At 31.4% G+C, this 25319-nt stretch overlaps 3 protein-coding genes across 13 annotated transcripts in view; 1 reads left to right on the top strand and 2 right to left on the bottom strand.

The window, feature by feature from the left end:
- The window catches only part of LOC141454388 (uncharacterized), a 44135-nt gene extending 33512 nt beyond the window's left edge, over positions 1–10623 (bottom strand). The window contains exons 1-5 of one of the 4 annotated variants that reach the window (XM_074128556.1): positions 10464–10622; positions 8451–8507; positions 8169–8270; positions 6614–6737; positions 4116–4367 (exon numbers count right to left, since the gene is read on the bottom strand). In XM_074128556.1, coding sequence (XP_073984657.1) covers positions 4116–4326 — 211 coding nt within the window. In that variant the 5' untranslated portion in view covers positions 4327–4367; positions 6614–6737; positions 8169–8270; positions 8451–8507; positions 10464–10622. Of the gene's footprint in view, positions 1–4115; positions 4368–6613; positions 6738–8168; positions 8271–8450; positions 8508–9312; positions 9677–10463 lie in introns of those variants that run through there. The other 3 variants (XM_074128554.1, XM_074128552.1, XM_074128555.1) reach the window with 3 other exon arrangements.
- A 78-nt stretch (positions 10624–10701) lies between these two features.
- The window catches only part of LOC141454385 (uncharacterized), a 30790-nt gene continuing 16172 nt past the window's right edge, over positions 10702–25319 (top strand). For 6 of the 8 annotated variants that reach the window (XR_012458682.1, XR_012458681.1, XM_074128545.1 and 3 more), the window contains exon 1: positions 25130–25271. The gene's annotated coding sequence lies outside the window, so the exon portion shown is untranslated. Of the gene's footprint in view, positions 11012–25129; positions 25272–25319 lie in introns of those variants that run through there. The other 2 variants (XM_074128543.1, XM_074128541.1) reach the window with 2 other exon arrangements.
- On the bottom strand, positions 15593–25143 carry LOC141454382 (salivary peroxidase/catechol oxidase-like). The gene is made up of 14 exons (XM_074128534.1): positions 25041–25143; positions 24774–24847; positions 24192–24326; positions 23371–23626; positions 22105–22292; positions 20237–20392; positions 19011–19322; positions 18690–18887; positions 18439–18550; positions 17281–17434; positions 17033–17200; positions 16748–16946; positions 15975–16083; positions 15593–15902 (listed from the first exon to the last, which is right to left on the bottom strand). The coding sequence occupies exons 3-14, from the start codon at positions 24313–24315 to the stop codon at positions 15830–15832; spliced, it is 2049 nt and encodes a 682-aa protein (XP_073984635.1). The 5' UTR covers positions 24316–24326; positions 24774–24847; positions 25041–25143; the 3' UTR covers positions 15593–15829.

Genomic DNA, 25319 nt, shown 5'->3' with positions numbered 1-25319 from the left:
AGCAATGGTAAAAAAAAAAAAAATACCTCTTTCTTATAAACCTTAAATTTAAATATTTTATACTAGGCTTCTTCAAAAAAAATCTGTCCAATTCTAAATAAAGAAAACATTTATCGGAACGAATTAACAGACACAATTATCTGACCGAAAAATAATTCATTAACATATAACGAAAAATTGATTTAATAAATAAAGTAAATTGAAAGAGCCATTTTCAATAAAAACTGAAAAAAAGCAACGTGTAATAGATAACTTTACTTCACTCAAGGTTCAGAATCTTCTCCATAGGTCTTTATTGCGAAATGATCTGTACTAGCCTTAAATTGCTAAATATCTCATACCGCATCCTCGCGATCATAACGCAAACATACAGAATGTGAGAAACCTCCTTGTCTGAAGGGGTGCAGGATCTCACCTGGCATAAGGGAGACATCAAAGGTTCTAATAAAGATTGCAGATCAGAATACCCTGTAAACATATTCATTCATACTTAATAATCATTCGGAATATCACATGTTATGAGAGAAAAATTGTAGATATTGCTTAAATGCTGAATATGAATAGATATAACCTAGACCCAATATTTTGTTTAACCCGGCAACCCCAGTTGATATCGCCCTTATACTCAAATATGCAGGAAGGAGCTATATGGCCCGCAGGGCATTGGTTAATACAAAGCAGCCCCTCTTCTTGTCGAATTACAATAATAGTAAGAAAGCATATATTTTTTTAAAGAAGCCCTTGGGAAATTAGCCAGTAAATACCGTGCATAAGAAATAAAAATAAAAAGGTTTCTAGTAATTTTAGAAAGTACAATCTTGACATTTCATTTAAGAATTTGCAAAGGGAATTCATCTTTAAATATTTCGATCAAAATCATATCAACAGAAAGTAACAGTTTAGTGCAAATTTTCTTTTCGCAATTTTACAAAAACGTGCACCTCAATCATGTATCTTGGTTCATAAAAACTAGACGTGTGTAGGCTTATTTTAATTGTGAGTATTTTTTCTGAAAATTACAATGGAGAAGAAGGGTTTCTGTTGTCATTTTTAAGTTTATTTATTTTTTGCAATGGTTAACGACAAATCACCATCGAAGTGTAAGAGATTTCTAAAGAAGAAAAAAGCCCAAGAGCACGCAGGACACGAACCTGGGACCTCGCGTGGGAGTCCAATGCACTAATCACCCAAATAATCCATTTTTCGGGGAACGGTACAGAATTCATCAACCATCTTGACTTTTAATCCTGAGATTGCTGATAAAAATGATTAGGTCCTGTTAAAGTAAGCCTTCCAGCGAAGATTGAGGTGAAAGAGGAAAACGTCCAGAAAATTATATATTAAGGTAACCTGCACATACGATTGGAAGACATGTAGATGTGATGATGACAAAGTTAAGGACAGGATGTGAAGAAAATCTGCTACCCCTAAAGCTACATTAATATAAACAACAGTAAATAAAGGCAATATCAGCCGTACTGAAGCTCCGACATTTGCAACCAAAATAGTACTGAAAATATAGGTGCCACGGTAGCCGAGCGGGCTAAGAGGCGAGACCTGCAAAGCTAATATGCATTGTGGTACTGGATTCGATTCCAGGTCTTGGCTTTGGATTTTATTTAATGGTTAAATGAGAAATAGTAAAGTAAGTTTGCTAGTCGCCTCCGTCCACGACACCTAGTAAATGGTAGTTGGACGTTAAGCCCCACCTGAAAAAATAGGCGAATAGTACTTAAAATAAATGCTGAAAAAAAACGAGATTTTTTATACAAAACATTTAGTTTCTTATAATTTAAACAGCGAAATAAATTTTAATAAATTCAAACTTTGACGCTCATCAAGCAAAGGCTCGCTAAGTATGCAATTTTGTTTTTAAATAAAAAGTATTATTAAGTATTTGATTTGCAGTTATTGTTCGCTCGGCTGCAACTTGACAAATGTGGCTGGTTGCTTGGCGGATGACTAGTATATACGTATAGAAACGGGTGGGTAGCAGGCTGGAGGAGAGATATATGCAGAAAAATATATCTAAATACGAATGTAAGGAATTATAATAAATATTATTATATATTTAGTGTATTTTTATGAATAATTTGCAATAAGAAAAGAACGTCAATAAACAAATCGCTTTGGAAGTGCTTGGTCTGATTTGTTAAATTAGATCCTGTTTTGTAAAATATTTTGATTGTAAGCATTAATTTCGTATATAAAAGTTATTAATTTACTCCCTTTTGCATGTATTTATTGAATATTATTTCAATGTACAATGCACCGTTAACGGTCTTAGACTATTTCGTATATTTTATTTAGTTTCTTGAATTAAAAGATTTCAGCTATTTATCTGTCTATATTTGGAAAGACAATTTCTAAATTTACTATTCGAAGAGCACATTACTTTTTGGCGATTCTGAAGAGAAATTTTAAGATTTCTGAGGAAGCTTAAGAATATTAACAAAATAATAATAATAATAATAATGATTAAATATATATATAATAACACTAGAAAAGTGTATTTTGTAGAAATAGTAGTCTCTTACCGAAATATTTATTAAGATTCTTTAAGTCAAAATAATTATTAATAAGCTATTAAATACACTCGTATGTCATAAATTTAAAAACGTAAAATCTTTAAATAGCTAAATATAATGTTAATCAAAAAGAAAGAAACAAATGAGCAGCAGGTTCCAGATGTTCTTTCTCCTTAAAAGCAGGTAATGAATTTCGGGTCATTCCAAAACCAAAAATTTCAAATAAGATCTGAAGTTTTAGGCGCGAGGTAATCTGGTTATTTAAATGTCTATGATCAAGTTTGGGAGAGAAAAAAATCTGAATTTTTGGTCCTAATCTTGAAAACAGGATATGAAAAATAAGTAATCAGTAATCTAGAACGATGGATTCGAATTTATTCGATTACCAAAGTGTTCAGGAATAAACTCGAAGGTAGAAGAAAAGTAGGCAGCCCGACAAGAAGATGATCTGGAAGATCTTGAAAAGAATGGAGATGGAGACAAGGAGCATGAAAGGAATGTAGGAAAAAAAATAGAGAAAGTATTATAATGTTGGTGTAGATGTTGGATATTGACTTTTTATCAAAAATATCCGTTTTAAGTCCACTCAGTGCAAAAAAAGAGATTTTTACAAATTGAACTGAGTATTTGGCCAGTTTGACGAAAAAATCAGAAAACAAGAAAAGTATTTCGATTAAGTTTCTTATGAGACACGATCATCAAGCTATTGGTCAAAATCTGTCATTTCGAAATGCAATTTTACTGAAACGGGTATTAGTCTTTAGACTAGAACGATTTTCTACGAACTGCAAACGTTCATTACACACATTTAGATCTTCTAGAACAAGTACAGAGGTAGAGGTAAAACTATCTAGTAGTCAGAGCCATTCAAGTTTAATATTCGGCTTCACTGTTTCTACATTATTAATAGGAATTAAATTCGTAAATAAAATTACAGATTTGAAGAGAAAATTTGTTAACAAAAGTATCACATTACTGAACAAAGTTTCTATTTTTTTCTACTTTTCGCAGAAATTGAAATTTCAATAAGCTGAAAGCTGATTGAGCTTTCGCACTGGATTTTTGTTTTTCAAAAAATGTAACTTTTTATTTAAATTAAATATGAAAAATCGCAAAATTTTAATATTTTATTCGTTTATTTATTTTAAAAAACTCATACTTATTCACTTTAAACGACAATCCCAAAAATTGGACGCTAAAAATATTGTAAAATCTGCCAACTTTCAGCATAACAGGTTTCTAGTGCTTTTCTTGAGAACAGGTATCATAAGTTTCCTTAATCTTGAGGTAAGAGTCAGAATGATGTAACCATTTTGAAATAAAAGATTAATTTTAGGGAAATTTAGGTAGAATTGAGATTAGTTTCAAACAAGGTTCTACTAACTTGTTAGAATTAATGGAACTAATACATACAAAAAAAAAGTCATTTTCTAAAGAGCGCAAATTATAGTAAGCTTGAGTAGGATTCATATCAAAATTTTAAAAACATTTCACTAAGTAGATATCAGTGGTCGAAGTTTTCGCTAGAATTTTTGATGAAAGACATCATATGATTGTTTTTATTTTTTTGAAAAATCATGGATTTACCTGAAGCGTAGGTGGGTGCCGAGGCCGCGATGCTTGCAATGATGACTATGATTGTATAGACGTGGTGCATGCTGAAGCCGAAGTGAGACGAGACTTCACTCCGTTCTGGCTTATATAGAAGTCGTCTTCGCGGCGCGCATATACATTTATATTGGGGCTTGACAACCCTCCTGCGCCGCCCCTTCGAACAACATAAACACCACCTCCGCATTATCTCATCAATTTCACCGTAGGCGCAATCCAGACTGCCCCCTAGTTTTAAAATTCAAGTGAACATGTAAACATAGCATGTTTCAATTACAAATCTCACATATGTACACTAAATAACCTCCACAGTTAATATTAACTGTATTCTTTATTAATATATAAATCTTTAAAACAATATATAAAATATAGTTATTTAAAGTTTTACCAGGCAGTTTTATTAGACAATCTTCTAAACGAAGGCATAGTTTTCTCTCGTGTAGGTTATGGTCTAGACTCTAGACTTATATTAAGAACATTGCAATTCTTCGCTAGTTCAGCAACACTTCTTTTTTTTAAAGCATCTCATCTTAGATTATCCTGATTTGCATATCAAAAGAGACGGTTTTGGAGGGGATTTAAATTTTTCTCATTAGGTTCTCATTTTGTGGGCTAAACTTTCAATATATACAGGGTGTCCCAAGCTATATGGATAACGACTTTTTCTCGGAAACTAAGATAGCTAGAAAAAAACTAAAAAATACGTGTTCCCTTAGTTTTTTGTTAGGAATCCAAATTTACTTCGTAAATTTTTTTCGGTGCTTCCAGAAGCGAGATACAGGCACCAACTTCATTTTTTCAAATGGGGAGGTGGGGTTTTTATTTCAGAAATTGATTCCTCTATTTTTTTAAAGAAAAATTTACCTATATTTTGCCTATATTTCTCAAACTAGTAAAGCTAAAGCTATTTTAATAAGCTCATTAGAAAGAAGGTTAAATTTCCTTTTAAATAAGCTAATTTGTATTCCAAAATAATAATATTAAGTATTTTACTTTGTGGCCCAAACATAAGGAATAGCAAGTTTCTAATTTTTTCCAAAAACTTTGACTTCATTTTTCTCAAAAACATTTAATATGAAAAAACCGTGCACTATTCAGGAAAAACATCTACATACGATCACCTTTCGAACGGTATACAATAATTAGGGTTATGTCAAAATTTTTTGCAGAAATCTGTGATTAATTGCAAAAAGGTAGGTCTCAAAACAGTGTCGGCATTATGAAAGGAACTTACTTATCGCTCTAATCTCCAAGTTAAAAACTGATATGTTTTATCCTAATACGGCTTATAAAAACAAATAAATACAAGAAGAAGAAAAGATAGTTTGAAGTCTACATTTTCATTAGATATTTAGTTGTCATTTTGCTATCATTAGGCCAGCGTATTCGAATATTGAATATCGCGGTATGTTATACATCTACGGTTTCGTAGATTGGAATAGTGGAGAAGCTAGGCGGGAGTATTCTAGATGTTTTCCTGATAGGGTGTTCCGAACGCTAAGACGATCGTGGAGGTGTACTGGCGGTTCGGTGAAGTATTCCATCCACTATTATTTAATTTGGGGATCACATCGAGTAATAAGTTCTTGGCTTATTCATTAGCTCTTCACAACCTGTTAATTCAAAAAGTTTATTGAGTAGTTCAAAATGATGATTTATTCACATTATTTAGCATATTTCTTTAATTAACTACAGAATAACACACAGATCTAAACTCGTTAAACAAAAATCCTTTCTTTCAAAATTGGTACCTAACACTCATTTAACATCATATTCATTTTTCTTCTTTTTATTTTATTTTATTATTTGTAATGTAAATTTTATATTTTTGAATATAGTTCTTAAATTAATTAATTATTAAATTACACGTTTGCAAAAAATCGTACTGGATTTGATGATTCTGATCAGTTATATTCTTATGGTAGGTGAATTCCTTTCATAATGCCGACACTGTTTTGAGGCCTACCTTTTTGCAATTAATTACAGATTTCTGCATCAATTTTTAACATAACCCTAATTATTGTATACCGTTCGAAAGGTGATCGTATGTAGATGTTTTTCCTGAATAGTGCACGGATTTCATATAAAATGTTTTTAAGAAAAATGAAGTCAAAGTTTTTGGAAAAAATTAGAAACTTGCTCTTTCTTCTGAGTCTAGAGAAGTGCTTCTCTCAAAAATAAAGATTCAATATCTTGATTGATTTATATGGAAACACATGGTAAATGAGGAAAAATATATCTCTATCATGCAGACATCACGTTAAGCTAAATTTTGTGTTTAGGAGTACGACTAGATACCAAAGAGACGGGCTGAGTGAGATAGCAAGCAAAATAGAGAGAGAGAAAAAAAAGTAAAAACTATTATATAAAAGGGGATAATCAATAACATCAGTTACAAAAATTAAAATTAAAAAATATTAATAATTCTACACATGCTATGTACGTGAGGGGAAGAAATAAACCTGTTCTCATACCTCATGAGCCACAGGCTGCGGTACCCAATTATCTTTATTATGGCCAATGAAATCTGATTATGTATTTCCACATTCCTTACGGTATTATCCATTTCTTTGCTTCTTGGTGAAATGTTGGACGCCTCTGTCATTGCCAAGAAATGCACACATTAAAGTCCAGCTTGAGAAAGAAAGAAGGAAATTGAAAAACTTAACAGAGATGTCTAAAGAAGCAGCGGCTGCCTACTGAACTTTCCTCTAGCGGTTACTGTCGCATGTACACACTATTTCTATTGGACACAATAGCAAGCTTCAGATTTCCGATCATTCCGTCGCGTAGTTGACAGAAAATAAATAAATAAACCTTGTTTTAATATACTTTCACCGATTAATACAATCTCCGTGCACGACATTGTCAGATCAGTTGCTATATTAATTAAGAAAAGTGTGTTTCGTTTTGCTTCCCCAATTTGCTTTGTGTTTACAATGTCATCGGCTTCGGATTGGTATTGTATGTGTCTTTCACGTATCTTGTGCTTCGTTCTGACGATGTATTACAATGGACTTTCGCCTACCTTTAGGTTGTTCCTCTTAATATACCAAGACCACCTTGATTCTCGGGAGCCCATAAAAGTTGCCAGACTTTTCCCTCGTACATTGTAATATTCAAATAATTCATTTTATAAATAAGAATTCGAAAAATTCTTAAATAAAGGATCATGAGAAGCTGTTTTCGGTTGAATTAAGTTCAGTTTATTGATGCTAGATTGTAATACCTTTGTGTAAAAAAAAAAAATCATTTTTATCCATCTTTAGTCGGGATTACATCAATATTAAAAAGATCAAGCCATTGTTTAATGATTGATGAAACTCTTATATTAAAATAATCTAAATGAATTTATTGATGCATGGAAAATGTTCTTTCTTTTGTTTGTATTGTTCACAGTTTCTCTATTGCTCCTTACGCAAGTTTATTTCATGCTTTTTAAAAGTTTCTTAAAATAAATATAAACTCTACAAGAATTGGATAGGAATCCTACGCCGCCGTGACCCAAAGGGTCTATTACAACACTGTACATAAAGTAATCTAATCAATAAATTTAATATAACATGTATATCTACAGGTTTCTATTTTTGAGATTAAATGAGAAAGAGATTGTGAAAAAACGAAACTTGAAAATTATGAGTTTTAAAATAAAATTCTAGAGAAAAACTGATTACTTTTTTTGATTTGTTTACCAAAATGACCTTTACACCATAAAATTATTCTTTAATTGTTGTCATTTCAACTCTCATTGACATATTTTGCTGCTTAGGTTAACAACATAAATGAATTGTAATCATTTCAAACCGGTGAAATTACCTAGTGGATGGTCTACTTATTAAGAATACTAATATTTTCCTTCAACTGCACATTCGTCAAAATAAACTCATTTTAATTGTTTTCGTTAGTATTTTTTTTTTCCGTAGTAAACCCACAGAAATAATGTTTTACTACTCGTAAATGAATTTATCGTTAAAAGTTAGCAATTTTTAACTCCATCAAATCATCAAACAAACATTAATTCATACTTACATTGCTCACTTTGCTGTGACCAAAATTCCATAACTAAACAATGTGACCTCACGTAGGGATGTATGTGAAACACAGATCTCAGCTACTCAGTAGGTTTGGTTTCTGAAAGTTAAAAATCAAAGTAAATACATCAGATATGCCTGAGAAAAACTGTTATCCAAAGAACATAAATCTACAAACAGTACTATTTATCTACGTAAATAATAAATTAAGTTATGAACAAAAATTATTTTAATCATTAAATTTGATGTTATAGTACAGTATATTTCATTCAGAACTTACTTACTTCCTTTACTTTACTTCGCAGATTTTCTTGTTTATTGCTCACCCACGCAGTAACTACAAACATATATTCAATTACTAATCTAATTGACAAGACATATTTAATCAAAAACAAAATAGAATTATAAGAAAATAAGCTTTACTAAGTACTTCAGTGATGCAAAATATACAATAGAAAACGTCTTGATGTCTTAGTAAACTTCTGAAGTAAATTATTAACAATGTTAAAGAGAAAGTACTACTACCACGTCTCTTCAGCGCTTACATTGTATGTTGGTCTCTTTTCAGTTTTAATGACAACAGTTACTGCTCAAATAAAAAGAATTTGATACCTTCTCATGTGAACAAATGTAAACATGCTGAGTTCTTTTATTTGAAAATAATTGAGGGCATTGCGCACAAACAACCGATTTTATTAATTTTTCGAATTTGTTTTGGTTGTCAAATTTGGGGTGGTATGCATGGTTGCACATAACATTTTTTCTACGGATACAATAATGCGGGTTCCTAGTCTAAAGTGGTGTTTTAACACTTAAGTGCAAGGATTCTCTCGTCAGACAAACTGAACCGAACTTTTCTCTCTGATGAACCAAATCTTATATTGACAAAGGAGACAGACCTATGAAATTGTAATCCGTTTTTTAAAACAATCAGAATACTAACTCTCACGACACACCGTCCTGTTTTGTGCAAATGTTTAGCTGTCAAAGAGTGAGTGACCAGGCACACCTACCAAAAATGTTTAGTGCAATCTACTTCTCACCGTCCTGACGGATTCCCAGGAGACACCCTTCTGCTTCCCATCACTACTCTTACTACTCCTTCGATTTTCTATGTTTAATTTCACGGACACCAAACTGACCTGGGCAAAACTGTAGGATTGGGACATCAAAGTGATGTTTGGGATCCTGTCTTAGTCCGTTTTCTCGTGCCTTCTGTCCTGGTACCTCCGGTCTTTCATAAAATTTTCATGTTTCAATGAAACTATTGTCTTCTCAAGTAGTTCTAATACTTATTCTTCGTCTGACCCAAATAGATGGCATATAGTATATGGGCTGCCGTCACATTTTTACTAAATCTGAGTGACAGTACTTCAACGAAAAGTACCATAAAATTTAAACCAGTAATAAAAAGAAATCAGAATATGGGCACACTAAGCATGAATAACCAAAATTACGCAAAATAAGAAAGATTAAAAATACTACTAGTACGAGATAAGAGAAACTAAAAAATCTAAGAAGCTAAAATAGCAAAAAATCAGTTGGCAGTTAGTCTACATAAGGTGGAGCATGTGATTCATCTTTTTACTTCGATATCGATCACATCCATCAGAAATAATTCCCAAATCAGATTTCAAAGCTCTGCCAAGTTGTAAAGTAATTTGGACGATATGCGAATTGCGCGATACTTTGTTGTGAGCCACAATTTGAATAACAAATAATTGACCGATATTAAACACAACAGTATTTTCACTTCTTTTTACCCATTGTAGTATTTGTGTGCAGATTTCTCGAATGTTTCACTGGAAGTAAATGTTTTATGGTCCATTGAATCAAAAAATGTGGTTTTCACAAATAGATTTATTACTTTTTCTTACTAGTGATTAAAGAAAAAGTAAATAAGAATTTATAAATCCAAATCTGATGGAATTCGACTACCATATATTTCGTTTGATAGAATTATTTAGAATTTAATTTACTCATTCATTTAAATAAAACAAAGAGGCTGAATTGTGCTATAATTTGTTTCACATCCATGTTTTGGTGGTGATACCCAATAGAATAGTGAATAGATTTGAATAGAGAATATCAATACAAAAGCAGTGATTGATCGTCTACAATTAACTTTCCCAATCATAAAACTCAACCCAAAGCAATGATTGCGTAAACATCGTTAGACAAATGAAAAAGGAAAAAAATAATAATTTGTTTTGATTACTACCCGCATAGAAGGGAAGGGAATAGACATGATTGTTTTTAAAATTTAATAACCTGTGTTGAATTGCTATCTTACCTTGTTTTCCAAAAAACAATATTCAGAATTTCTAGAAGGAATATTAAAATTAATAATTCGCTTTATGTATGTGAAACTATAAAGACAAATCTGATAAGAACACTTCCTACTTTATCTTCTACTTCTAATACCTATACAATTTAAAATTTCCCCCCACTACTTATCTTCCCAAATAAAAATGGATATGGTGGGAGGTTAGATGGTTCCCTCGCAAATTTAAAGTTGTATTGCACTTGTATCAGCAATAGTGACCTTGCCCCTAAATACTTGGAGTCAAGAATCACAACGTCGTGCACGCGACAGAGTTTAGAACCGACTTAAAAAAGTAAATAAGTTTTGCTTAGTTTTTTTTTTCAATTTAAGGCACATGCACATCAGAGGTCGTTGACTACCGAAACTTTGTTCAGTGCACTGTCACTCTCCAGACAATGTTCTCTCGTTACCGCATTACTGCCTATCACCGAACAGTGAGGAAGTAAGATGGTCTAGGAAGGGAAAATCTAAGGGCCAGCAGCTGTATTCAAACCTGGGAACTTCATATACGAATGGTAGGTGTTTTTCTTTTATATTTTTAACTGAGGTTTTTAATCATGAAAACCTCTTTATTTTTCAACGTTTTGATAAGTAAGGTGTCTTCTTCAGTCCTACCTTGAATAGAAAAAGTAAGAAAGGCCTACATCCAACAAGGTAGAGTTAAATTTAAAGAAAATCTGTGCAGCCGAATTCTAGAAAATTCCATAGAACTACAGAATTTATTAAGAAATCTTAATTGATTTTCCTTAGACTGGGAATCTCAGCAATGTTCACGTTGTTTTTTAGTATTATGTAGGTGGTAAAGCAGTTAACTTTTTTAAAGGAGCGTTTTTGAAGTTAGTACCCTATCACAGCAATTCCGTGTTTCAAAATTCAATGTTACTTAGAAAAAAATATTTAATAGTAGTACTAGATGCGAAAATAGTATAGGTGGTTGAAGAAAATCGAAATAAAAAATGAGAAATCATTTTAGAGTAGTGGCGCTATAAGTTGACGAGATGAGGCCAAATCTTAGTAATGGTAAATGCGAGGATATCAATATTGACTATTCTGCAATGTTTACTGTTTGAGATTTCACACAAACAAACAGAGATTCTATGTTAACATTTTTCATTTGTATTTTCTATTACTCTGTTTCGAAATTTTGGCTTATGCCTTCTTCCTCTCTTTCTATGATTAAGAGAAAGTAAGTAATCCTGCAGATTTTCGATGTTAAGATTTCAGCAGAAATTCTGTTTTGAGTGAATGAATAACAGCAAGTTTTAAAAATTGGCTTTAGTTATAATTTTTACATGAAGGTATTAGAACATCGGTAAGTTCAGATCCCCTTGAGCATCCTATCAGAAAAGTAGACGCCGTGATTGGTCATTCTGATCAGCTGGTCAAGAAGGAGCGTCCACTTCATTCATTGGTCCAGAATTAGTATTGAGTACTGAGTACTATCAAAGGCACTTGCAAATGGATCTTAATCGTGGACTTTTGAGAATGCATGAAAAGATCTGGAAATCATAGACGATAAAAGGCTTAAATCCAATTAGTGTAAAATCAGAAATGTGGAAACTAAAGTTATTAGATCACAGATTTTTTGTTTGTTGATTGGCCTCCTTTTAGGGATGCTGAGACTATCGAAAGGAGCTATAAATTCTAATGACATTGTACTATTACGAGATATGCACCATTGTCTCGCCTCTTGCTTAACAAGAAGATAACTCGGTAGGCAGGTGTTTACAGGTGAATATTTTTTTAAAGAAGGATTTCCACTTTTTTAGTGCATTTTCAGCAGCTCTTCACTTACGTAAGTCTAACCACTCAGAAATTATCCCAACAAAACATTAATTTTAGCATCTCTACTTCCTGTGATCCTTTTATTGCCGCCCACCTTATCTCTGCCAGAAATTAACGTTAAGAATGAATATAAAATATCAAATTTTAGTAACACCCATGCTTTTTTACATGTACTGCTATGTAGAAAAATAACCCACCTCTGCAGTTAAGACGCATAGTATAATGTAATATTTGTAACTAAGAGAAAGAGCGAATCTCATCAGAGTAAGGAATACAAAATTGCATCTTATATTCTAAGTAAGGTATTTTAACACAGATCCCATCCCACTACGCTATTAAGTATAATTGGCAAATAGGAATTTACCGTAAACTCTATCTCCTCCACGTTTATAAATATAGTTTATTCTTTTAAAAAACCGTTAGTACAAGGAAGGAAAACCATTCATTAAAATGTCTTTCAGATAGGCAATTCTTCTCAGCCTCCAAAATTGTCATAATTTCTAGTAATCCATTAGAATATTGTTGCAAATAAGACGGTGCAGTTTATTGGGCTATATGAAAAAAGTGCTGGAACTAAAGCGTTTTTAAATGAATTTTACAGGAAGAATTTTAGAAAATGTCTTTCAAAATTAATACTTTATTGATATCACTTTTCCATTACTATAGTTTATATTGTATAAATTTAAGTGTATTACTTATACATTTTAGGAAAGATCAGAACTTCAGTTTTATTATTTTCTGATCAAAATATTGTAATGTTATATAAGTATAATTAAATGAAAAACACAAAATTTGTGTTTGTAAAATTTTTGTTTAAAAAAAGAACAAAAAAGTAAAAGATTTAGAAAAATACTTTAGATTGTCAACGAAGAGGAATAATAATTTCATTTTAAAATATTTGCTTTTCATTTATGTTTGATGAAACAAACGTTTACTTAGATATGAAAGCAATCTCAACTGAGTATATGTGTTTCATTTATTGTTTTCATACTATTAGGGAACTTTTGCTCTTCCTCGAACCCTGAGGCAATCCAGCCATCTCCTCTTCTTTTAATTTATCCCAATATTCACAATTTGGCGCGTACTCTCCAATGATATGGTACGGAGTTCTGCCCCTCTAGCCGCACATCCTACACAGCAGCTCAGTAACTTGTGCCACCTAAGTATAAGCTTCCCTAAAGAGGCAACTTGCCTGTAAATCGGGAAGTAATCTTCCTCAGCTCAACGTTCGTTATGCCAAGGAAGGAGGTTGAGCGGGTCAGTTCTCTCCAGAAAAATCTTTCTTTCCTATCACATCTCTTCAGTAGAGAGTTTGCTTTTGTGTTAACCATCCTCGATGGCCCCACGAGTACATTTTTATGGAAGCCGCAAACAGTTTCGGCTTTAGGGTATCCACAAGGTCTCCTTCTTAGTCTTCAATAACAAATTAAGTTCTATTTATGCAATGATAATAATGTATACAAATGGAAATGCATTAAATAACGAACTGGTGTGCAAGTTAAACAAGAAAAACTCCAAAACCGGTGAAGTGTTTGTTGTTTTCATTGAAACATTCAATTTCTAATCAATAAAAAGTCAATTTCCTTCTAAATATTCTCTAAGACTTAAGAATCGTCAAATAAAATGAAATGTTTACCAGTTCAAAGTTAGGAAAAAACTTGAAAAGTTAGTCCTATCCTACGAATTGAAGATTTACATGTAAATTGTAAAAAATTCAATAGAAATAAAAATTAATAGAAGTTCTTTTTTTAAAAATTGTAATGTTTGAAGAAAGGATTGTTTAAATAAAAACGAATTGCTTATTATTATGCAAACGGTCCGCTGTAATTTTTAATGTCTTCATCAACCAGCAAAACACCTCTTTAATAAACAATCCCCTTGAGAAAGTTTTATTATTTGAATAAAAAATTTATTTATTAATTATATTTAACTTACAAATTTCACATCACAGAAGAAATTTTAATTATGAAGAGAACTTGACAATTTTTTATTCAAGTCGTTAATGAATTTTTGTACCTCTTTTAAAGAAATTGTTTACTTAAAATATTTATTGAATGGCCTTTTTACTTGGTAGTAGTAATTGCCTATTTTTTAGGCGGGCTTCACGTCCAACTACAAATTAGAAGTCGTGGACGGACCTTTTTACTTATACTCCTTCCAGAAGAGAATTCTAAATAATTGAGCAATAAATTCTTGACCAGGAGTGTTGGTTTTTGCGATTTACTCAAAAACCATATCCTAGGATTTCTTGAAACTTGAAAATCTAACTGCTCACATGAAGAACTGACAGTCTGTCCGTAAAAATTTATTTTTTAGAGGATTCCTGAGTGCTTTCGGTTTTCTTAAGTGCCTCAAAATGAATAATTAAGTTCTTACTAAATGGTCTGGCGCTAAGATGCTGAGTGGAATTTATATTTTTTTCCAGTTTCCCAAAATTATTTTAATTATTTAACAAAAAAATGTCAGTAGTTAATTATGTCATATTTTTTGCTGCTTGCTGAAGTGAAGCACCAATAATAAATAGAATAAAATGATAGGAAAATAATTATTACCACTTTTACCTCATCGCCACTATAAACCAATCAAACATTGTAATTATTTTGTTCTTTAAAGGTGTCGAAAATTTTAGTTGCCTAATTACTAATTTATTAAATTATTAATAAAATTTTCTATTCAATTATTTTTTTATGGTACTTTTACCAACGAAAATGAAAAATAACTAAATTTACAAGCGTTAATTGTTAACTGTAATTTTATCTATCTGTTTTAATCGAGGAAATAATTGGAAAATGTATTTGTTAATGCAGAACCCAATCATTTTCACAGTACATATATAAAAAAAGAGCCAAAATTTATTGAATACAGTTTTTTCCTTCCCGTCTTTAAATTTTGCCAAATGCTTATCCAATCTTTAAAAACAAATGATACTTTCAGATGATGGATTTTCGCTCTAACCTTCTTATTGGATTGCCAAGCGTTAACATAAATAAAGCAAAGTGATGTTCTTCAAATCTTCTTATCTCTAACGCACACCTAGTCATGCTTCGCTAAATACATTTTTTAAATAAATATCCTCATTCAGAATCTGCAAATTGTATTTCGAAGAAAAATAGAAAATCTGGCAGTCATCTCTATTCCAACCATTACTACATTAAGAGAAACTACAAGTTTGAAGCTTAATCTAGGGTGCTAAAGTGGTTAGTAATTTGATTACAGCACAAGCCCCCTAAGTTTTGTGCGGAAGTGGAACTTTCTTCTTAAGAGATGTAATTCTAAAGTTTGCCCTTTCGGCTGACTAATTTTCTTCAAATTTTTTTAACTTTTTTATTGATCATTTAATATAAGCCGTATATTTTATTTATATACAAAGATAGATTAAACTGTACATTTTTAGTACATAATACAAAAGTAGATATAAAAAAAATACATTTGCAAACATTGATATATGTACAATTTAGATGATACTACATTATTGGGTTAATGGAATATAACAATGGAATAATAAGTAACGATGAAACAATTGAACTAATTCAAAGTAAAAACAAAAATTACTTTGCTTTCCAATATTTAAGATTTATACGTTTGATATCAGTCTCTTCCTTACAATTGACTAGTTTATTTCTGAAATTAAAAAAAATAAATAATAATTAAACAGAATAAACTTCAACTTTTACTTGAGAAATTTTAACTTACTTATTTAAATCAAAAATCTGAAATGCATCGGTTTGCATTTTTGTAAAATTTCTACTGTTATCACAGAACAGTCGTGCAAGAGAGGATTTTTGAATTTCCTTCAGCTGATCTATAAACATAATATTGTAAAAATAAGTTTCTGTCTTTCTTTCGATATAGTTGTTTTTTCTTCTAAGCAGGTATTGGAAAAGCCGGAATTGTATTTTAATAATACTGAACATGAAACTTGATACTCAACGCTTACTTTATCTCGAAAGTAAATTGAAAATGATTCTGAACGATTTACTTGGAATTGTTTCATTTCAAATAAGTCAAATCCTCAATCTTTACAAGATTAAATACGTAAGTTTCCAACATCAGTACATATGGCCAGGATCTCCAATGTGACACATACTAGTCATGTACAGACTTCATAGGCCATAAGGCTGATTGGCTAACCGAGAAGATGACAACTCTTTTGATGAATGTCTTATATTGTAAAGCCTGCCTGTAAGTTTGTTTCTAGTTTCCCTAAACCTTGGTTTAGCGAGGAGGTGCCGAACTTTACAATGGCCCCTTGTATTACAATCTTATCTTAACTCTTGAATGAAGAATCGAAAATAATTCAAAAACAAATTGGCAAAAGATCTGTCAGAATAATTTTCATAAAAAATTATTATTTAAGATCTACGAATTGAAAAATGTGAGGGCACAGGTTGGAAATGTAGGCAGTTAGTGTGTTGTATTTGATTTCTTCTTAAGTATTTCAATTTTAACAAGACGAGCTTAATCACCTGTAGTAAATGGATAGGTTTGTGAAGGATTATCATAAAAAAAGTGGTCTCCATTTCTTGTGCGCATCATCTGAAGGCTAATAAGTTTTGCCAATGTTCGTCCCAACAATGCTCCTCTTCTTGGAGACTCTGCCAGCCCTCCAACAAATAAATCTATCATATTAACATCAGAGTAGATTCCTTTTAGCTGTTGCCTCTCCTGGGAATATCCAATTTATTGACATAAACGTTTCGCCAAAATTAAGGAATGATTTGCAATTTTAACAGTTTGAATTTGTTACCCACTCGGAGTGATATATCATCTGCCAATGCATTGAAATTTTTGTTAGGTAGTTTGAATAAGTTTCGAAATTTTACGTAAGAAGGAAGGCCATGATCCCTTCCTCTTTGAACCAAAAAACTAATAACGTTTAATCCAGTTTCATTATGTTCACTAAATAGGTATTTGGTAACCTGAAAAAGTAACTATTTTAAGCACCAAAAGACTATTAATTAATCCACTAAGAATCCATTAATTGATGTAAATCTTTAACTGCTTCTGGAAAATTAAGATCAATTGCTTGACAGTTTTGTGTAGCTAACGTTCTAATTAGCGAATCCATCATATTGTCATCTTGAAACAAATGCTCTCCAAATGAATATCTCATTGGAATTTCTGATACTGGAGTACGTTCTTCATTGTACAAACTGAAATAAAGAAATAGAGTAATGAATTCAGTAACATATAGGTCAAATAAAATAAAAACGAATAAAAGGAAAACTTTCTAAATAAATTTTCTCTCAATTCTTCAAATATTTATTAGTCTACGTTAGATAGATTGAAACAAATGGTAGGGCCTACCTTCCAGAAACTGCAACTAAAAAATGGCTTATGACACACCCTAAAGAACGTGGAAGGTAAAATCTCTCCTTTGTCCAATCAAGGACCAGGAGTTACCGACCAGTTGTTTGTTATATGATCTCTGGTTTCAAGGCATCAAATGAAAAATACCAAATACCTCAACTTCGAGATTGCAAGGTAGTTGATAGGTACACAATTAAAAGATGGACAGTGGGATAGTTAACCTGAGTGTGCCAATGTTTCTAATCTAGCGTATTCTGTAAGTAGGCCGGCACCAGATCAATTTGGTCCTGCGTAATTTAAGGTCTTCTCGGTTCTGATTTGCATATTTTGGTTCTAACCTCTTATCATATTTGATCTCTGGAGATTGTTTTCTACTACTTTTATATTCTTCCACAACCATTTCCTTATTACGTTCACTAGATGCGCTTAATTATTCTAAGGTTACATCACTGAACATCTATCCAGATGGTAGGTAACCTCATTTTTCATGGAGGAAGATCTAGCCACTTGAGTTTAACGCACCAACCCGCAAATTACAATTCTGCTCTACGCATTCTACTCATTAAACTAACATATAAGAGCCTTAGGCAGTTCTGGGTGGTACAGAGTTAGGTAAGGCCGAAATAACCAAAAATTGTGAAAAAGAGATCTGAAGATTGACCATTTTAAGTTTTAGGTTTTTGAGTTAACTCCTTTCCTTCGGAGTTTTAATATCAAGCACTCAAAATATTTATAATATTTAGTAATACTCCTGTAACGGCAGTAAGGCAAATTTTGAAAATCTTATACATGAAACATAAATAAAAGAGTAACACTTGCTCATTAGAACAATATTCTAAATGTATACCTTAATTCCTCTCCTAATAATGACATAACAAAGTGCATAGCTGCATTAGCAAAACTGTTGTAAACATGAGGGTCCAAGTCAGAAGAATAAGAATCACCAGGCAGATGGTCTCCTGTAAGAAGTTATTTTTAAAAAATATACTTTGCACATTTTAAGAAAACTTTCTTTAAAGTAACATTAATGGTAATTAATGCCACAAGATTTTTTTTTTTTTTTTAAAGTAGACACCGTGGAAAAACTCTATTCATCACCTGTTAAAATTGGCAACCATTCAGTGTAGGTAATATGTTGTAATTCAGCAATAACAATTCTTCTAGCCTCTTGGAAAAGAGTTTCATCGTCCCATCGTGGATTTATTTCTGACAAGGAAGTTGCCACTCTATTGTGTTCTCTCATAAGAATAATATGAAGTGTAGCGCTGATAGGATCCATATTTGGTCTTATATCCCCTTTAAAAAAAAATAATATAATTATTGTTAAGTCGGCATAAAAAACTGAAGGCTGTAAAAAAAAAATTGTTTTTTTATAAAGCGTTCTCCCAAGACATCAAACGCGTTAATCAACTAGCCTACCTGCCAATAAACAAGGTTCTCCCTGTTTATGTTCATCCAAAAGAATCCTTAAATGTCCTTTACTCTTTAATCGTAAACTTTCAGCAATTTCTGCTGTAGCACCATAAATTGTTGAGCCATCAAGAAAATGTGTTGCTGCGTTCATTTGTTGAGCAGAACCAAATTCTTGATCAAAAGGTTTTGATAACATGGATCTTACATAACTAATACAATTTTGATGATCTAGTATTGGCAAGCAAAGTGGATGCCGGTAACGTGGCATTAATTTTTTATTTTCTGGTGTACAACACACTATGTCAGCACCTGTATGCACTGTTGACAAATAAGGTTATATTATTAGCAATCATAATAATTAAAAATTATCATTAAAGTAATAGCACTTCAATCTTAAACATTCCCAAATTAAGATATTACAAACGTATAGAGAACGAGTGAGAAAGGTGGAAACTATTTGAATTTTGCCCCTAATTTCCATCTTTAGATATGCTTTTCCTTTGAATAGTAGATTCAGAATGTTTGTGCCAATTTTTCCTTCACCCTCTATCGTTTTGAGCACAACTATCCTCAAGCCTTTTCTTACAAGTCTAAAGGACCCTATTCTTGAAGGTTCTCTTATACTTAAGATACCTTTTGTATCCAACCACACGGAAACTTTTAGCCTAAGAGAAATTTGAGTTTATGAAGATGATTTACTTTTCTACAGAATCTCGCATCCTTAGAGAATGTTAAAAAAAAAAATTCACATTAAGAGACGTGAGGGGTAAGGTGAAAAATGATAATTAATTTAGAAAAAGAATTTCTTTAGTTAAACTTTATAACGAATGTAAGCTGACACAAGACTTAAAATGAGATATCCCTCATTCATCATGAGAGAATGATTGTGACGCTACAATTAAGAAAAGATCACTCGCTATATATAACCATCCAATATTATTCGAAGAAGTCAATCAATGTGAAGACTCATAGCCGGGATCTCTAGCATCGCTACCTTAAATGAGAGGACGAAGTGAAGTAGATGAGAGATAAAATGGAGAGTTTAAAAACCCTCAGAAACCAGCAGATCTTAATATTCTAACTTAAAAAAAAATCTATGATTAGATCTAGTATTAAATATTTTATATTAAGGTCATTATGTAAATGTAAGCTTAATATATAAATAGATGTATGTATATATTAATATTAAATATTAAGATATCAAATTTTCATGTATAATAAATAACACTTACTCATCCTATAAGAAACAGTATGTACCATATCGTATAATACCAAATTCGTCCAGCCAGCTAAAGATAAAGTATATTTTATAGGAAAGGTACCCCTATTTTTTGCAATTTCCAAACCAATATTGGGTACTTTAACCAATTTTTCTGGTTCCCACATTTCTGAAATAATGAAAAAAAAATGGAACATAAAAAAAAGAAAGACCCGGAAATTTCTCTTAATAAATTTTTCATGCCTTCAAAAATTCAGAAATTTTACAATTTAAAGGACCTTATTTTGGTAATTAATTCATGTGTATATTTTCATGTCGTTTAAGTAGGTAAATTAAGAACATAACTACTTCAAGAGTCCCTAAAATAACACAAAACTGAGAGAAACAAAATGTTTTTATTTATTAAAGTCAGAAGTTTGAAATTAAAGAAAAGTTGTCAATTTTGAGTAAATACAAAAAAGAAGTTAACCAACTGATACAATATTCTCCATCATTAACTTATTTTTTTCAAAAATAAGGGATTTCATCTTTAACTAAAGAAAACCCAAATTTGCAACCACATAACTGGCAATTGAATGAAGAAACGTAATATATAATATACTTTCTAATAAAAATTAATATTCTTAATTTTAAGCTGGCCTTGAAAACTAGTTCTACTTCTTTTTATGTAATTACGAACCCTGCGACCACTTAGGTCTACTGTCCCCGCATGTTCCGGATGTAACCACGCATACATAAATGCATACCCTACAACCCCAGGTGATGAGACCACCACCACCTACGCTCTAAGGAAGCTGTAAGAAAAACGAAAGGGCAATCCGAAAATAACAACTCCCCATGCCAACTCGGTCCTCTTCTGCACAGATATTATGAACAAAGATTCCAGAAATTAAAAAAGGCAATCTAGGGAGGGAAAATTCCATTCAGCACTTAGTAACGACCAATAAAGTCCTTTAAGAGCAGAAAGCAGCCAGTTAGGAATAACTTGAATTTATTTTTAATGACCAACTTGTGTTCAACATATATTTTTTACAATTACAGATAAAAAAAAAATCTAGTCTTAGCTTGATTTCTACATCGTGCTTCGATTCTTCTTTCTTTCTTGGAATTACAACTCACGAAGGGCCCTAACGTCCACAAATTTCCGTTTGAGATTTCAATTAAGTATTTGTATTAAGTTTTATAGGGTAGGGTTAGCTCTATGCTCTATTTTAATTATTGGTGGTCATTTCTTCTGCGGCCAACTGATAACCAGAGCCTTTTCACATAGATGGCCAGCCTCAATACAGACAATACTGGGCATTATTGGATATTGAGAACAGACACCTATAAACAAAATCTAGATAACTATTCTCTAAGATCTCTATTACTACAGCAAATTGTTATTAAGTAACAACTGCGAAAATATTCTGATGCTTCTCTAAGAAAGAGATGAATTCATAAGCTAATGAAAATAATTCAATAAACATTCTTAAAATAAGGTGTAATGTGATTAAGGTACTCAAATAATTTCTTAAGTCATATAAGAGAACAAGTCACTTTTCACGGTTACGGCGGGTCTAAGGATATCCAGCCTAGCAATACTCATGCTAATACCTCCAACATATTCACTTAGGCTCTTCAAAGGTACTGTCTGCGAGTAAATGGTTGGGCGTATCCAACACAAACTCTAGCTCATTATCACACACACTCTTTCACATTTCCACATTGTACTCACATGCTATATACAAACACTGACACTTCAAGGAGATGCAATAGGTATTTAAGGATCTGTCTTAAATTAAGCCATTCCCACTTCAGTCTGCAAAGACAGATTAATATTTCCATAAACTAATGAAAATTAACCAATCATGTACATTAAAAAAAAAAAAAAAAAAATACCATCTGTATAACTCGGAGGCAACAGACGAGTGTACGACGTGTAAGATGAACCCCAATGCGGATATTTAAAATTGTTACAAAATCCATCATATGATCTATATTTATAATTTGAGCAACCAGAATCTTCACTTACATCTTTTGGCTTTCTTTGGAATCTTTCGAAAAAAGATGTTGCACTTAGATTATTCCTAAAAATATAAGTTTTTATCAGTCTGGGAACTAAAATGAAATGTGTTAAAAACCTGTTTTTCATTCAATTTTAGTTTCTACTTTTGGCTGATTTAAAAGAAATTATTTTAGTAGTTTTTTATCAAATATTTTAAAAATAGAAGTTATCTAATGAATTTGATAACACTACTTTAATTAGATGAGTTTTTTCATCTATTAGATGATTGATTAAGATATCAATCAATAAAACATTAGCCGATAAAAAAGAAGTATGTGTATATGTCTTCCTCAAAAGAAAATGTTTTCTAAAATGTCAACATCGTAATGCATATTAAAAGAATAACAAGGTAACAAGTTCTGTCACAAGAACCATCATTTATTTTTTACACATAACAAAGCAAAGGCATAACTTAAACTAAGGCCTATTTTGATTTTTAAAGTATAACAAAATCCGAACAAATTGAGAAATTTGATAAAGAATTCATGGACATATGCCTGAGGAACAAATGAAAAATCACCCGTTCATAAAATAAAAGTTCTTAATAAACGCAAATGTTAATGGAAATTTTAATATTCTTTATTTACTCTAACGGTAAGAAAAGCAATGCGATCACGTAAAATTTCCGACTTCCGAGTTTTCACCGTAAATATCCGTTTGAGGTCCCTTTCGATTTTCTTAACTTAGAATATTGACCGAAAGCTGTTAAAATATTCTTTAAGATTGACATCATGTTAGTGCAATTAATTTCCTAGCGATTAACAACCTATATATATTAATGTAAAATATACAAAGATATTACTTCTGGTGTTCAACTAACTATAGAACTAAGGCTTCCAACCAGTTTCCTGCATAATAACTATTGATATTTAAATGTAACTATTTAAATTATTAAATGTAATTAATTTTAAACATAATTTAAAATGTTTGTAAGACGTTTTGCTTAAAACCACATGTTTTATGCTCGTTTTAGCTTATTTGTTTTCGATCAATATTCTGCACTGCTTCCTCGCCTAAACTATCTCATAATTTTGTTTTAAGTGTATATAATAATTATTAAAATTTGCAAAAGAAATCATTCAATAATAATTAACACTTACTTTTTATTCAAGATGTGTGAAGACGCTTTAAGATTGATGTAAGCACCCTTAGAAATGTTCAATGCTATGTCATCACCTCTTGAAAACAGCGTTTCTTTCTGAATGGGAGTACCATTTTTTACTAGGTTTCCAGCATTCATAATATTTTGTTCAAGCCTATTAAGACGGTTAAATACTGTGTTTGCAAACTCCGTAGCAAGTGAAAAATCATCTTCATTTAGAAGAAAAAGCTGCTTAAAAGTTTTTATTGCAAACCCTAAAACGAATATAATTTATTAAGTTTTGCCTTCAAGAAACACATTCAGTGAATCTGCTGCAAAAAGCTTCGAATAATTTTACCATCAGGAAAATGATCTGTCTAAACTAAAAATTAAATTAATATCCTAGTAACTACTAAATCAAGAAACTAGTCAGACTAGTTTAATTTTAGATTTCTGTGTAATTTCCTGCGTAATGTAACCAATAAATAATTCTTTCCCATGGTTTTTAAACTACTTTTAATGCAATTCTGCACATACGAAATAATGAATCTTGGCGATTATTTTTCTTTCACTAATCGATGATAAATCATACTGGAATAAATTCAGCAAAGAGGGAAAAAAAAGTTCACTCAAAATGCTTGTGGAAAATCATCGTCTGAAGGATGTATGTTACACCTAAAAATTTCGAAAATGCCAAATTCACAATTAGTGCAAGCCCGTCAAAATTTACTAAATTGCTAAAAACATTTGAGTGCTGTTTCAAAATATGTTCAGAGAACATTTACTTTAAACTAAAAACTTATAAATAAATCTTGTTAGTATCAATTTGAACTTGCTCACGTGAACTGTGTACATGTCGACTTGAATCTGGATTTAAATATCTATGAATATCCAAGGAGTAAGTCAAATTCCTTCCTATTAATATTTCAAAAAGTATAATTACTGTGACAAATTTCAAGCACATGTTTAGGTATCCTGAAAAAAAAGTAGAAAAATAAGGTGTTATAGAATTAATTTTTCTTCAAAGACAAAACAAACAAAAAACCGTAAAACATTTACTTAGAATAGGAGAGCTAAACCCACCGTCAGTGACACGAAAGGGTCTTATCAATTACTTAATGTTAACCGAAGTGAAAAAAACTAATGCTAACTTATTCTTTATCCTTGTCTGAACGACATTTTTTTTGACAATTCAATTATCTGGGATAACTACATTTTAATCACATATTAAAATACAATTAATTCAAGTATTAAATAAATTATTCCATTTTAGTTTTCTTTTTTTTTCAACACAAACCGCTTAAATCAAATGAATCCTTTATTTAGTATAAATAGGAGATAAAGCCTGAACGTGACAATTTGTCATCCATCTAAAGCTCTTTGTGAAATTAATTTTTGATGAAGTCATTTTAACAAACTTACTTGTAAAAGCCTCGAATCTAATTGTTCTTGAAAAGAGCTCACATAGCAAGCACTATTAGCTAGCCACTTAAATACTGAAATAAAAGATGTATGAATGAATATAAGAAGGATGCCACTTCATCCGATAACATTAAACAACTCATTGACTAAAAACATTTGAATAAATGACAGCATAGCTGGACAACTACATATTTCCCCCATCCTATTAATGTTATCAAACATTTTTGCCTTGCTGACGGTAAAGTTTTTACGAACGTAATGTATAACCTTGTTTGGTTGCGATGAGGAGGTAGCACTAGGTTGCACACATCAGCTGCCATCTCAATTGGGACATTTGAAAAACTAGTACAAGTTAAAGTCATGCTAGATCCTGGGAACAATAATGAACAGGTGTAACAGAATATACGTATTCTTTTGAAAACTACTGTATTGAGTTAACTAAGAAGTTAGGAATTTAAATGCGATTCACTGTTTAGATTTAGAATTTCTAATTCAAAGGTAATTTTTGCCTAATGGTTCTTAACCGTAAGAGAATAATTGCTTCAT

The sequence above is a fragment of the Rhodnius prolixus genome, unplaced genomic scaffold (genome assembly GCF_049639745.1).
Source record: "Rhodnius prolixus isolate KJV_2025 unplaced genomic scaffold, Rpr scaffold_9, whole genome shotgun sequence".
Classification (NCBI taxonomy): domain Eukaryota; kingdom Metazoa; phylum Arthropoda; class Insecta; order Hemiptera; family Reduviidae; genus Rhodnius; species Rhodnius prolixus.
Note: the sequence above shows the minus strand (reverse complement) of the source record. Positions and strands in the feature narration are given on the sequence as shown.